The 15,171-nt window shown below is 46.6% G+C and overlaps 1 protein-coding gene and 1 non-coding gene across 5 annotated transcripts; one reads left to right on the top strand and one right to left on the bottom strand.

Annotated features, from left to right (window-relative positions):
- Positions 1–1,108: 1,108 nt before the first annotated feature.
- LOC105499625 (protein arginine methyltransferase 5) lies at positions 1,109–9,905 on the bottom strand. 4 transcript variants are annotated; one of them, XR_011626016.1, is made up of 18 exons: positions 9,756–9,905; positions 9,004–9,122; positions 8,633–8,718; positions 8,015–8,149; positions 7,211–7,323; positions 7,027–7,076; positions 6,655–6,818; positions 5,446–5,607; positions 5,200–5,277; positions 5,051–5,109; positions 4,842–4,964; positions 4,580–4,755; positions 3,636–3,745; positions 3,332–3,425; positions 3,033–3,149; positions 2,766–2,830; positions 1,420–1,635; positions 1,109–1,311 (listed from the first exon to the last, which is right to left on the bottom strand). XR_011626016.1 is itself a non-coding variant. In XM_011772343.3 (17 exons), exons 1-17 carry the CDS (start codon positions 9,884–9,886, stop codon positions 1,483–1,485), a joined length of 1,935 nt encoding a protein of 644 aa, XP_011770645.1. In that variant the 5' UTR covers positions 9,887–9,905; the 3' UTR covers positions 1,109–1,482. The 4 variants fall into 4 exon arrangements, 3 of the variants coding, with proteins under 3 accessions (XP_011770645.1, XP_011770646.2, XP_011770647.1); XM_011772343.3 differs by having other exon boundaries at positions 1,109–1,635; XM_011772344.3 differs by having other exon boundaries at positions 1,109–1,635; positions 9,671–9,880.
- Positions 9,906–10,213: 308 nt separating this feature from the next.
- TRNAR-ACG (transfer RNA arginine (anticodon ACG)) lies at positions 10,214–10,286 on the top strand. Its single transcript has one exon. It is a non-coding gene; the product is annotated as a tRNA-Arg (tRNA).
- Positions 10,287–15,171: the final 4,885 nt, after the last annotated feature.

Genomic DNA, 15,171 nt, shown 5'->3' with positions numbered 1-15,171 from the left:
CGGGACGGAGAACGGGAGTGAAGGAGCCACCGACCCCACTCCCGGTGCTCGAGTTGACTAGACCAGTGCGATGGGCGGAGCCAACGAGGCACAATTTACATCCTTGGCCGTCCCTACTCGGATTTGCCGAAGGAGTCACGTCAGTCGTTACGGTTAAGCTTTGTAGAGAACAGCGGCGTTTGTTTCAAGTCCGGAGATGCTGAACTCCAAATCCCCGTTCTGAGCCGGCTACTTAAACAACCCCCCCCCCCACCACCTCTCCTGACCTCGCTGCTTGGGACCTGGGAAAAGCAGATCTTGCCACAGACTTGTCTTGGTCCACACTCTGCCCTATCGTCATGGCCTGCTCCCACAGATCATAACTTCCGTTCAAATCAGTGCCCCCACATTTCCCACTGCAAGGGTAAATTTGAAAGTTTCTCAGGTGACTCCTTGGATGTAGCAGTACTGAGTCCTCTAACGGGAAAGAAGGAACTGATGTCCACCCTCACTTTCCAAGGGCCTCCAGGAGCCCCTAGACACTTCTGTGGTCTACTGTAGCTACCAAAAATGTAGCTGGTTATAACATGGGGAGAGCCAGAGTCGGAGGCTGACTTCCAATTCTGACTTGGATACTAATATCACATCATTGCACCCATTTCAAATTCCCCCTCTGTAAAATGGAAAATTGGACTAGATGACCTCTTAGGGACTTCAAACTGTACACCTGTGGTTTTATTCAAAAAAATAGGTAGCTTCTTGCTGGAGATTCCTGGATGGATTCCAGCCTTCCCAAGAGGTAAAAAAGGAGAGGTAACCAGTTGCCAGTGCAGTAGCTCAAGAATACAGGAAGAGAAACTGGCTTCACTCACTATTCCATCTTTTCCCAAGGTGGCAAACTCTATGCCTCCTCCCCAGAGAAAAGCCTAACTACAGGTTCTAATGGACAAGAGCTCACTGTAACTGGTCAGAAAGGCCTATATCCAGGAGTACAACAGTCATTGCTCAGCTTCCTAAGTAGGGAATACAACTAGGCCCCTTTAGGTCTTGGATAAGGTATGAGGACAGATCTGAACATGCCTGGGTCTAAGTGAGGTGTGGGAAAACAGCGGCAGGGGCGGCAGGGTAGTGCAGGAAAGGGCTATAACTTTATTTGTATTTCCTCTTACACGAAACCATCAAAACAAGAACAGAGAAGGGCTGAACATCTGTCCAAACCCCATGTTCTCAGGGATATTCCAGGGAGCTCTTGAGGCTGAGTGCGTAGCTTCGAATCCAGCACTAATTCCTCACCCCCTGGCCTGAGGTCTTCACAGATTGGTGGCTTGAGCCCTGCAATTAATTATAATCCCTTGCCCACCTTGATGTAAGGCAGGAAAGCAGATTGAAATGCTCCTCTCTGATGGGCAAGGGGAATCACAGCCCATAGATGTACTGCACCTTCTGTACTACAGGAGCAGAACATGAAGCTGCTTCCAAGGCTCTGGACACTTGCACGCAGGGCTAGAGGCCAATGGTATATGAGCGGCCTGTGGGGTTGTGAATAGCAGAACAGACTGGTGCTGTCACAGCCCACTCATACCACACCTTCTTGGAATTGCTGCATCGCCAGAAACGCACACAGATGGTTTGGCCTTCACGTACCGTTATGGGCTGCTGTAAGAAGAAAGACAGGGAGGTTCAGGGTGGAGCTAATGAATTATAAATGGCAGTGTATTAAGGTAGGTGTGGAGATAAAATGATAAACATGACAAGACTGTCCCAACCGTCATGAAAGTTATTTGAAGCCTATCAGAACGCTGAACAATAAGACACTGAACAAATAATCAAAAGTGTGGTAAGTGCTGTGAACATGTACAGACTGCTAGAAAAACAACTATGAAAGGGAACACTAACCTAGTCTAGGAGGTCAGAGAAAGTTTATCTCACAATAGAAATGTTTAAAGGAGACCTAGAAGATAGGTTAACGGTGTGAAGAGACAAGCAAAGAGCTCTGCAGGCAAAAGAGAGGCATGAAAGCCTGAGGTAGGAAAGAAGATCGACAATTAGAACCAAAAGAAGGTCCATAAGGCTGAAGCAGTGTAAGCAAGGGGACAGGAGCTGCAAAGGCAAGCAAACACTAGATCACATCAAGTCTTACAAGCAATGTTCCAGATTTTGACTTTTATCCTAAAGACAATGGGAAGGCATTGAAAGGTTTTAAGCAAAAAAGAGGTAAGATCAGGCCAGGCGCGGTGGCTCACGCCTGTAATCCCAGCACTTTGGGAGGCTGAGGCGGGTGGATCATGAGGTCGGGAGATCCAGACCATCCTGGCTAACACGGTAAAACCCCATCTCTACTAAAAACACAAACATTAGCCAGGCATGGTGGCTGGCACCTGTAGTCCCAAGTACTAGGGAGCCTGAGGCAGGAGAATGGCATGAACTGGAGAGGCGGAGCTTGCAGTGAGCCGAAATTGCACCACTGCACTCCAGCCTGGGTGACAGAGCGAGACTCTGTCTCTTTAAAAAAAAAAAAGAGAGAAAGAGATAAGATCAAATTTGAGTGTTTAAAAGATGGCTCTTGCTCAAAGTAGAGGACAGAAGGGTAGCCAGAATAGATGCGGGAAAGCCAGGCAGAAGGCCACTCCAAATACTCCCAACACCTACCACTGGGATCCAAGAGCATATGAAATCAGGAGAATATGAGTCATATAGTCAACTATCTTCCTGGGAGAAGGAAAGAGGCACAACACCAAAGGCAAAAGTTACTCCTTAACCTACAGAGTCTTAAAAGCAGTTCCTACCTTAATAGGGAAGAGGATGGGAAACCATGAGAACATCCCAGGAGAGTGAGTCTCTGGACGGATACCTGTATGGACAAAATAATGAAAAAACAGAAGTCTCCATGGCTGTGCCTTTAGCCTATGTTGAAGAGGGTCTCGTCTCTAATCACACAAAGATCTCCATTCATTGAGTACTGGGCCCCCCATAAATCTAAATGACACATGTACATATAAGCTGCCCAGGCAGCACACCCTCATACTCTGCCATCCACTGCCATAGACACTCACTCAGAGTGATGTCCTGATAAAGCACAGTCTCAAAGTAGCCTGCAAAGCCATGCAGTACTGTGTTCACCTCCACGGGAAACTCCAAGGTGCAATAGCGGTTGTTGTCAATCATAGGATCTGTCAGGAAATAATCATGTGGATGACAAGGGGCCAGAAGCTCTAGACAACCTGGTAAACCATGAGCAAGACCCAGGAAGGGAAGAGTAGATAAGGCAGACTAGGGACAGCAAGGGAAGAAAGCAGGAGGAAGGAAGAAGCCCACACCCCTCTAGTCAGAGGACAGTCATAAAAGAATCTACCTCTGTTGGGATGGCTGAAGGTGAAACAGGGCTGGGGCGCAGAGAGCTGGTGGAAGTTGTGCAGCCGTACCACATAAGGCATCTCGAACTGGGCCTGTCAGAGACAAGGAGAGAGAGAGAGTGTTGGGGAAGACAGACAGGAGATACCTACTTCCCCAAGGATTAAAAAAAGTTTTACTTTAGTGCTTCCCCAATCCCTAACTTCTTCGCCTCTTCATCCCCAGCAGAAGAAAATAGCTGATGCAAATACAGAAAAAGAAGAGGACTGAAGAGTACCACTTCTTTCCAGAGAGTGTTTTTTTACCTCAGGGTCACGGTCCTTCTCCCTACAGGCCCGGACTTCATTGTACAGCTTGGAGGAGGAGATGGGAGCCAGGAAGGAAGTATATTCTCCGGGGATGCTCACACCGTCATCTGCACAGCAGGAGAGTCAAATTAGTTCCAGAGGGAGGGAAATGGTGTGTCTGTACTAACTGAAGGATCAGAAGGATCAAACCTCCCATGTCAAAACCAACCAACGTTGGCATGGGCATGGAAGAAAGAGACAAATGCATGTTGTCACATTATTAAGCCAGCCTTCCAACTACTGTCACGGATGATTCCACTTCTAGGTTAATTTACAGAGTCACACAGATAAAAACTGAAAGAACCCAAGATAGTCTAATCTGGTAGTTCTTAACTTTTGTGGGGTCACAAAGTCCCACAAAAGTTCCTGATGAAAGCTAAGCTCAGGGTACATACGTCAGTTCAAGGAGTCCATTCCCCTCATTATTTTTTATTTCATTATTATTATTTTTTTGAGACGGAGTCTCGCTCTATTGCCCAGGCTGGAGTGCAGTGGCACAATCTTGGCTCACTGTAACCTTCTCCTCCCGGGTTCAAACGATTCTCGTGCCTCGGCCTCCCGAGTAGCTGGGATTACAGGCGTGCACCACCACGCCTGGCTAATTTTTGTATTTTTAGTAGAGACAGGGTTTTGCCATGTTGCCTAGGTTGGTCACGAACTCCTGACCTCCCACCTTGGCCTCCCACAGCACCTGGCCCACTCCCTTCATTTTACAAATATGAACACTGAGGTTTGAAGAGACGACTTCATTTGCTAAGGGCACAGAGGCAGTGGAGCAATAGCTCTCAAACTCATATGATGTGACCCAGGTCCAACTCACTTTCCCCTAAACCCTGTACCCTCCTCCCAGGTAGATGTCTCATCCATCATCACCCTCCACCTACACCCCAACCTGGGGGCACCTTTTAGGAAGTGCTGGGCTCCATCCAGGCACTCAGGCGACAATTCATTGTCAGCAAATGAGCCCAGAAGCTCGCTGACAATGATGTCTGCTTTCTCTGGAGCCACCCATTCCCTCATGTCTGATGAGACTACGGTCACTTGGCTTCCCCATTCTTCAAACTGCCAGTTCTCTAGCCTGAAACAGAGACAATAAGGTGAGGAGACATGTTAAGGAAATTTGGCAATGGGGACTAACTTCCCAGCAAGCAGGCTGCTACTCACGTCACCACGGCATTTGGGTTTTTCTCCACAGCATACAGCTTTATCCGCCGGTCAGCCTGCTTGGCTGCCCGCAGGGAAGCGTTCACCAGGGGTCCCCGTCCTGCTCCCAGCACCATCAGTACCCTAAGAAAGAAAGGGAAGAGTCAAGCAGACTTGGCATATACAGATGTAGATATGCAAGTCCCTGGGATTGAGGGGAAAGCACTCACTGGACATTGGTATCCTTCTCCTCTTCTGGTACTCGGTCTAGCAGACATTTATAGATGGCCTGGAGGAGAGAATATCCTATGGTTGTAATCCCAATCTCCCTAGGTCATGCTAGCCCTGTGCTTTCCTCACCCTGCATACCACACAGTACCTGCTGATACTGAGAGTATTTGATAGGGTCCTTTTCAAACACTTCGTATGTCTGAGATTCCAGATTGTCCATCAGTGGCTGATGAATGAGGAAAAGGATAAAGTTAGCCAGTTTCTGGCAAAGGACAATGCACTAAAATATCAAAAACTTTCCACTGCTTTCTGAGTTTTAGTAACATTTGGAGGCATATATTCTCAAGATACATTTTCACCCCACCTTCCTACTCTCAGTGCACTCCAGACCCACCTGAAGCGGGGACTGCAGATAGTCTTCATAGCCCTTGGCAAAGAGTTCATAGGCATTAGGTGGAGGACGGTTCTGGCTTAAGTATTCCAAGTACTGAAGGTAGGAGCAGAACTCCTTCTCTGAGTGGTGGTTGGTGCCTGTGATGATGAACTGCACCTCCAACTGTAAGAAAAGTCAGACTATCAGATACAGCCCGCAAACCAAGATTCTGGGCCCAGTGTAAAATATGGCCCAGATCAACAGCTCTCCTTTTTTTTTTTTTAAAGATGGAGTCTCGCTCTGTTGCCCAGGCTGGAGTGCAATGGCGTGATCTTGGCTTACTTGCAACCTCCACCTCCCAGGGTCAATTCTTCTGCCTCAGCCTCCCAAGTAGCTGGGACTACAGGTGCGTGCCACCAGGCTTGGCTAATTTTTGTATGTTTAGTAGAGACGGGGTTTCACCATGTTGGCCAGGCTGGTCTCAAACTCCTGACCTCAGATGATCCATCCGCCTCAGCCTCCCGAAGTCCTAGGATTCCAGGCGTGAGCCACTGTGCCTGGCCCAGACCAACAGTTCTCTAGTATCTGTTCCAATACCAACAAAGGCAGCATGAGGCCTCAGTAAACTTGTAAAAAGCCCTCTTGGCCGGGTGTGGTGGCCCACGCCTGTAATCCCAATACTTTGGGAGACTGAGGCAGGTGGATCATTTGAGGTCAGGAGTTCAAGACCAGCCTGGCCAACATGGTAAAACCCGTCTCTACTAAAAATACAAAAATTAGTCGGGCAGTAGTGGTGCACACCTATAATCCCAGCTACTCAGGAGAATCGCTTAAGCCTGGGAGGCAGAGGTTCTGGTGAGCTGAGTTTGCACCGCTGCACTCCAGTATGGGTGACAGAGTGAGACTCTGTCTCAAAAAAAAAAAAAAAGAAAAGAAAAGCCCTCTTATGCCATAAAAGTATCATCAACACCCAAAGAGCCTCATGGATCCTTGCTGTAACTTCCTAAATGAAACCTTCTGCAAAGTTCTCATGAGGTTTGGTTTGTTTTGAAAGGTTTCTAGGGCTATTACTGGCATTTATCTTTTTGTTCTCAAGACTCCCAACTTCACTGAAATTGCTCCCCAGAAACCAAAGAAAAAGAGTCAGCCTCACAGGAAAAAATGATCATACACAGGTAAATAAGGCAAGATGTATAGCTGGACCACCTTTAGAACCCTCCTACCACTCACCTTGAGGAGCCGGAAGATGAGCCTCTGGTGCATCTTAGAAAGAACAGGAAATCCCTTCTTATTGGTCAGGAAGATGCTAGTGGGGAGAATGGCTGCTTTGATGGGCTCCCCAAGCCAGCGATCAATGACATGATTAGATGGGAGGTCAGCCCCAATTTCAAGAGCTACATGAGACAAAGAAAAACTGTCAACCACTGCCAGGCAAGAAACCCTTCCTTGCTCCTTTGTGAAAAATCTGTTTACCTCTTTAAGAGAAAGGCAGTCTGAGACAGAGGGTAAGTAGTAAAATTGTATACTATATACAAAATTCCTGAATCTTATTCACAGGAGGTCAGAGAAGCAACACCCAACCCAGGATTCTCATGGACTCACCCACTGCAATCCTCTTACTATAGTCACACAAAGTCCGGAAGTTGTGCCACCTGTTCAGAGTCAAATACAGAAAAGTACAGTCAACTAGATACGGCCGACCAATCACCATAGCTCAAGGAGACCTCCCTATAGGTTTCACCCTGTACTTCCCCTCACCCTATCACAGCAGCAAAGGGAGACATACCACATCCATGTTTTCTCCTCCCCACTGTACTCCTCTGTGTGTGTAGTTGGTGCATTCTCAATTATATCATCTCTCAGGTCCTCTGGTGCCACCAAGGGTACCCGCATCCAGAACTGCACATGAACAGTCACCCTTTTAGAACACCCTTTTGAACTCACTCGGTCCAGAAAGTTTCCCTCAATCAAAAACTTCATCCAGACCTCGCTAATCCCTTTATATGCTTTTCCCAATTTGTGATTTTGTAAGTGAACATGTACCTTATGTATAGATCCTTATGTAAATATCTGCCTTATCTTACGTAAGTTTCCGAAATAATTACATTTGCATGTTTTGAAACTCTCTTCATACCACTTTTAGATGGAGAGGTGCACAATATTGACCTTTTTTTTGAGACAAGGTCTGGCTCTGTCACCCAGGCTGGAGTGCAGTGGTGCAATCTCAGCTAACTGCAACCTCCGTCTCACAGGTTCAAGTCATTCTCCCACCTCAGCTTCCCAAGTAGCTGGGACTACAGGCGTGTGACACCACACCTAGCTAATCTGTGTTTTTTTGTTTTGGTTTTGGTTTTTGTAGAGACAGGGTTTCACCAGGCTTCCCAAGCTGGTCTCGAACTTCTGAGCTCAGCGATCTGCCCACCTCAGCCTTCCAAAGTGCTGGGATTACAGGCATGAGCCACTGTGCCCGGCAATACTGATACTTCAATTCTGCCAAACACACCCTTCACTGAATGGCTAGGCACAAGAAGGTACTTAGCACAATCTGACTACTATGATATGCAGCAGGAAAGGAGCCCCTCAGCTATACCATAGAAGAGTGATGGCCAGTGTGGATGTGGTTGGTCAAAACTCTGGCCAGGTTGGTGTTATCTTCCTGATTAAGGGGCAGCAGGAAAGCTGGAAGACCCAAATATGCACCAAAATTCAGCTCCTGTAACATGGCCTGGAATGGAGATGAAGAGGAAAAGGTTGAGCTAACAAGCAAATAGCTTTCTTTTCTTTTCTTTTCTTTTTTTTTTTTTTTTGAGACCAAGTCTCACTCTGTCACCCAGGCTGGAGTACAGTGGCACAATTTCCACTCATCTGCAGCCTCAACCTTCCCAAGCTCAACTGATCCTCCCACCTCAGCCTCCTGAGTAGCTGGGACCACAGGAATGTGCCACCATGCCTGGCTAATTTTTGTATATTTTATAGAGATGGGGTTTCACTATGCTGCCCAGGCTGGTCTCAAACTCCTGAGCTCCAGTGATCCTACAACCTCAGCCTCCCAAAGTGATAGGATCATAGGTGTGCACCATGGGGTCCAGCCTAATAGCTTTAATTTCATTGTATCAGTTGATTTACCAAGTTATTGGGGGTGGGAGGGGACCACTCTCCCTACCCAGCTTGGTTAGAAAGATCCAGCATAGAAGTCAAAGAGTCTTACCGCCTCGGAGTTCCTGCGAATCTTCTCCACTTTTGAGTCTGGACGAATCCATGGAGAAAGCTTTCCCACAATTAGCGTATTCCAGTCTGCACTCCCCCACCCAAGAGAGACAAATACTGAATAAGGTTCAGCACTTTACTTGTTCAATTTTTAGTTTTGGGAATCAAGAGTAGAAATGAGAGACAAAGGTTTTTTCTACATAGACATGGGATAGCCTGATGCAGAATAGAGAAGCAAGGAGAAAACAAGTTATCTATATCCCAGGGACTAACAAATATATCCAAGTCAGAAAAGGAGAAGAATCGGGGCCCCGATAAAGCAGAAGTTGTTATTGCCTCTAATAATTAAGGGGCATATGGGATGGTCCCTACCCCTTCCTGACAGCAGTAGGTCTGATCGTGTCTGGGGGCCGGGCCGATTCTTAGCAGGTTCCTGAATGAACTCCCTCTTGAAACGCGGATGGAAGACAGGCATGCAGAGGAAATCAAACCTACAACCGCGACAGACCCAGAATCATGTAAAGAGAGCAGCAGTGCCAGAAAGCCAAGCAACTGGATTTAGGCTATTTTGATTTTGCACAGCCCTTTCAGCTGCCATCAGTTCACCCTACTAGGCTGCTGAGTTCAGACCACCTTGGGGGATATCTCTGCTGTACTGTGCCTCAGTTTCTCCCCAAAACACAGCCATGGGAAATATGAGTAAGGAGAAAACGATGGAAATCCACAAGTAGAATTTTTTTCTCCTCAGGTGTCACTATGTTTCGAAGACCATCACATCCAGATTTGCCCCAGTTCTGCCCGTGCCTCCCCCGTCAAGATTAGCCTCTTCTCTCCCTTGCCCCCTAACACCTCCTCCCACTCCCAGACAATAATCGCGACCTCCAGAGCCCTTTAGAGTTTACTCAACAACTCTCCCAACTTTGGGACTCAGTGACCACAGGCCCCCCACAAGTTCTCTTCCTCACGTTACTGGGTCCGAGGCTTCTCCCCTCCAAAGAGTAATAGTCTCTCCCCTTCTCATCTTAGCCGACCCCCTCACCCCAGTTTCTCCGGGATGACTAGTCTGCCCTTCTCCGTCCCCGAGTTCAGATCCCGCATTCCGCTCGTGGAGGTCCGGCCCTCACCCCTGCTTGGCCACAGCCCCTAGTGTGTCAGCTATTTCGGGGACGCAATTCAGGTCCCTCCCGCTGGACACGCGGCTCCCACCAGCACCCCCGACCGCCATCGCCGCCATCTTTTTCCTCGCGCTGTCCATGCCGGGATTCCTTGATACTAGTAGCCAATCACAAAGCCAAACTAGAGACCCAGGAGGCGGGACGAGTCGCCTTAACAACCAGAGCGTCTGCCACAGCTCCCGAACGGGAGGGATGGGGAGTGGCTTTTCCCGCCAATCCGCGGGCTGCGCAGTGGCGTACGGCGAGGCTCCTGAAGATCCACCAATCTCAGAGTCTGGTTTCAGACGAACTTCAATCTCCCAGAATGCTTAGTGTAGCTGCAGAACTCCGCTATGAGACTACACCTCCCATGAAACCCTGCAGTACAACCTTGAAGGAGGATCACGGAGAAAATCACTTTCGTCTCAGGGCCAGTGGCGCAATGGATAACGCGTCTGACTACGGATCAGAAGATTCCAGGTTCGACTCCTGGCTGGCTCGGTGGGGCTGTTTGCAATTTTACTTTATGAGCATTTTCTGATTTTCCTTACCTTTCGTCGTTTGAAGCTTCTTTATTATCTTAACGCTTTCATTTTCAGGTCCTAAGTTGGTTGGGTTCTGCAGCCATCTAATGTCAGCTTTTCCCGTAACTACCTTCAAAAGTGTTTTCCTTGTGTCATTATTTACGTCCATATGAACATTGAGAAAACTGGGTTAATGGCTGGTGCTATTAAAATGGGCTTTGTCACCTTATTATGTTACATATTAAAATAAACTGCTAACTCAGCTACTTCCTAGTGATTCTAGGAAGTAGTGTTTTGTGTTTCAAACACAAAAGGTTTGAATAAACGCCTAAACACACACACACACACACACACACACACTTCAAGATAGAGAAAAGGAATTCATGAATTACAGTGGGCAGCAGTCATGAAACTGGCTGGCGTGGAGGCCAGAGAGAATCTACATTTTCCCATGTCAATAGCTGCTAGAGAGATGGAAAGGAAGGAAGCAAGGAAAGACATAGGGGAGGGAAATGGGAACTTCTGAAGGCAGGGGGCCCACTGGTGTTGAGGCAGCTCGGCAACAAGGATGGAGAGGAGAACACGGTACAAGAGGCCCCACGCAGGCGCTGCTGGCAGAACTTAGGGACCGACTGGCAGGGAGTCCTGAGAAAGCAGTCGGGGTGATGCCTAGGATTCTGTCCCTGCAGTGAGCCAGAAATGCGAAGAGGGTTTGGGAAATCAGGGTTTGGGTTTAGTCATGCTGAATTGAACGTCTAGGGGGCGCTGTGTAATAGAAAGTTGGATGAAGAGTGATCTGAACCAGATGAGATGGAGGTCGCCAGAAGAAAGAACTGAGGTCATGAGACTGAGATCACCATAGCTCGTTGGGGACAGAGCCATAGGAAATACGAAAAGGGTGTGGGGTAGGATAAATTCTGGGGAACCCTGGGTGCAATGCAAGTGCCCCAGAAGAATGAAAGCTGGAAAACCCGCCGGGCGCGGTGGCTCACGCCTGTAATCCCAGCACTTTGGGAGGTGGAGGCAGGTGCATCTCCTGAGGTCAGTAGTTCGAGACCAGCCTAGGCAACATGGCAAAACCCCCGTCTCTACTAAAAATACCAAAGGCGTGGTAGCAGGCCCCTGTAATCCCAGCTACCCGGGAGGCCGATGATCTCAGTTCACTGCAACCTCCACCTTCCGGGTTCAAGCAATTCTCCTGCCTCAATCTCCCAAGTAGTTGGGACCACAGGTGTGTACCACCACGCCTGACTAATTTTTGTATTTTTAGTAGAGATGGGGTTTCACCATGTTGGCCAGGCTGGTTTCAAACTCCTGACCTCAGGTGATTCACCCACCTCAGCCTCCCAAAGTGCTGAGATTACAGGTGTGAGTCATGACGCCCAGCCTTCACCAGCATTTTAAGAGGTAAAAGAAAGAGTTGTTGAGGAGGTCTGCTTGTTCTCTGCCCTAGCTGTGCCCAACCAAACTCTACATTCACGGAAGACTCGTTAGACGTTTTTTCTTCTTTAGAAGCTAATTGTCTAGATTGTGGACCATCTGTGCTCCTGGCACCTCGCTCCTGATGTCAAACTGGTAGCTGCTCTGTTGGTTGTTAACTAACCCATCATGGGTGAGAGGGAGAGAGGATAATCTATAAAACAATAATGTCAGTTTTGCCATCAGTTAAAATAATTTTCTAAAGGATTCATGTAAAAAGAGCCTAGAATTTCTGACTGACCCTAAAGTAAGTTTACATGGGCTGAATTTCTTTGGTCTGTGTTGTCTTTGTCTTTTCATTCCAAACGGCCTTAGCATTGTGGCTAGCATCATGCTGAACAGTTCTCAGTAACTCCATACCACGTTGCTCTCAGCCTTTCCTATAGCACTTTCCTATGCCATAAAAAACAGCATGTAACCGTGGGTCTGTCTACATGAGTTGTAGAGGAACAAGAAGGAAAGGAATGAAAAGAAATAGAGCACCTTGAACAAGTCCTGTCCCTAGGTGTTAAGTCAAAGTTGGTGAAGTCTACATTATGCTCTGCTTTGCTCTGCCCTGCATGCTGAGCTTTTGGGCCCAGAAGCATGTGAATCACTGTTATACTATGGGACTTTTGCCTTGGCTGAGATGAAGATAGGGAAATGGTGGGACAGAAGGGCAAATACCTTGGGTGAGAAATAATGTTACTGTCTCCAACAGGAGCCAATGACCAACAGGCCGGAGCACTGGAGACTTTCTGGAGGAAAGGGGTCCCCATTCCCAGATAATGCTCCCACTTATCTCCCGGCTTTCTTCACTTTCAGGCCCAATTCTTCCACCTTATCTTGTTATTTTGTCCTTGTTTAAACACCTCTAGCCCATTGGAAACCTCTTTTCATCTTCTGTTGTGCTCCCCTACTCCCTCGGTGCTTGCCTCCCTCCCCAGGCCCACCTTCAGTCACCTCTGTGCCTGCCCAGCCAGCCACACTCTTCAACACCAAAATAATGGCCTGTTTGACCCTCCTACTGCTCCAAATTGCTTTTTCACAATCAAGGCTGTCTTCCAGCTATAAAAGTGGCAGAGTTACTGAGGCAAAATAATCTGTGCAGATTTGCATTCTCTTTTTTGTCATCTCTATTATACAGTGTTTATCTGTCAAAATGAATAGAAAGCAGTAACTTCTGAACATAGAAAAAGATGGAAAACTACCCAATTTATTTATGAAGACAGAACACATCTAATATCAAAACCTGTCAGAAATAACACTCCCAAAAAGCTATAGACCCTCACTTATGGATATAAATGTAAGATTCCTAAAATATTTAGAATTAATAAATAAAACTTAACAGTATGTTAATATAGTAATTATATAACACAACCAATTAGGGTTTATACCAATAATTAACACAAAGGTATTAGGAAATTTCTTTATAGAATAGGTCAAAAATAAACCAAACAAAAAATATTTGACGGTTGTTAATTGTCAAATAAGAGAACACAGTACGTTAACTGCATTTTCTATAAGTATTCTTTTTTTTTTTGAGACGGAGTCTCGCTCTGTCGCCCAGGCTGAAGTGCGGTGGCGCGATCTCGGCTTACTGCAACCTCCACCTCCTGGGTTCAAGCAATTCTCCTGCCTTAGCCTCCCGAGTAGCTGGGACTACAGGCATGTGCCACCATGCCCGGCTAATTTTTTTTGTATTTTTATTACAGACAGGGTTTCATCATTTTGGCCAGACTGCTCTCAAAATCCTGACCTTATGATCTGCCCACCTTGGCGTCCCAAAATGCTGAGATTAGAGGCATGAGCCACCGCACTTGGCCATAAATATTAATAGTTTTTATATTAATCATATATGTGTATATATAAGATCAACAAAGATGAAATGAGCTACCCTGCATGGTTGTAAGTGCCCATAGTCCCAGCTACTCAGGAGGCTGAGACGGGAGGATCCCTTGAGTCCAGGAGCTCGAGGTCAGCCTGGGTAACATAGTGAGACCTTTTCTTTAAAAAAAAAAAAAAGATACAAGAATATCTAGTCTCATCACTGAGTTATTTAATATTATTCTGAAAAATCCAATATAATAAGATTGGAAATAGAAAAAAGGGGGTTACAATTTTTAGGAAGGGAGAGGTAAATTTATCATTATTTGTAGATGATATGATTGTACACATAGAAAATTCATAAGAATCCATTTTAAAATGATGAGAATAGTAGAATGCAGAGAAGTCACTTGATGCAAGATAAGTATAAAATAAAGCTGTAGCTTCTCATGTACTAAGAATAACCAGTTAAAAGACATAATTGATTTCAAAAAATCCCAATAATATGATAGTTAAGAGTATGGCCTGCTAAGCCAGATAGCAAGAGGTTAAAGCCCTGTTCATTCATTTACTAGGACTGTGAACCTAGCCCTTCTAGCCTCAGTTTTCTCATCCACAAAATGGGAATGTAAATAATAGCTCCTATAAAGTTATTATGAGTATTAAATTAGTTAACAGAGTAAAGCATTTAGAAGCTACCCTGCACATAGTAAACCTTCAATACATATTAGCTATTTTGATTATTATTTTCTCCATTCACAGTGGTAACAGTAACACTACTATAAAATATTTATCTTTACTGAAAAATGTGAGAAACTGACATAAAGAAAATTATAGGCTGGTTACAGTGGCTCATGCTTATAATCCCAACACTTTGGGAGGCCGAGGCAGGAGGATTGCTTGAGCCTAGGAGTTCAAGGCCAGCCTAGGCAACATAGCAATACCCCATCTCTACAAAAAAATTTTTAAAAATTAGCTGGGCGTTAGCCTGGCCAACATGGTGAAACCCCGTCTCTACTAAAAATACAAAAATTAGCCGAGTGTGATGGCACATGCCTATAATCCCAGCTACTCAGGAGGCTAAGGTGGGAGAATCCCTTGAGCCTTTTAGGTAGAGATTACCGTTGAGCCGAGATCGTGCCACTGCACTCCAGTCTGGGCGATAGAGTGAGACCCTGTCTCAAAAAAAAAAAATTAGCAGCCAGGCACGGTGGCTCATGCTTGTAATCCCAGCACTTTGGGAGGCCAAGGCGGGTGGATCACCTGAGGTGAGGAGTTTGACACCAGCCTGGCCAACATGGTGAAAGCCCGTCTCTACTGAAAATAAAAAAATTAGCTGGGTGTGGTGGCAGGCACTATAATCCCAGCCACTCAGGAGGCTGAGGCAGGATAATTGCTTGAACCCAGCAGGCAGTGGTTGCAGTGCGCCAAGATCGGGCCATTGCTCTCCAGCCTGGGCAACAAGAGCAAAACTCCGTCTCAAAAAAAAAAAAGAGCTGGGCGTGGTGCCACACACCTGTAGTCCCAGCTACCCAAGAGGCTGAGGTGGGAGGATTGCTTGAGCCTAGGAGGTTGAG

The sequence above is a fragment of the Macaca nemestrina genome, chromosome 7 (assembly GCF_043159975.1).
Source record: "Macaca nemestrina isolate mMacNem1 chromosome 7, mMacNem.hap1, whole genome shotgun sequence".
NCBI classification, from domain to species: domain Eukaryota; kingdom Metazoa; phylum Chordata; class Mammalia; order Primates; family Cercopithecidae; genus Macaca; species Macaca nemestrina.
Note: the sequence above shows the minus strand (reverse complement) of the source record. Positions and strands in the feature narration are given on the sequence as shown.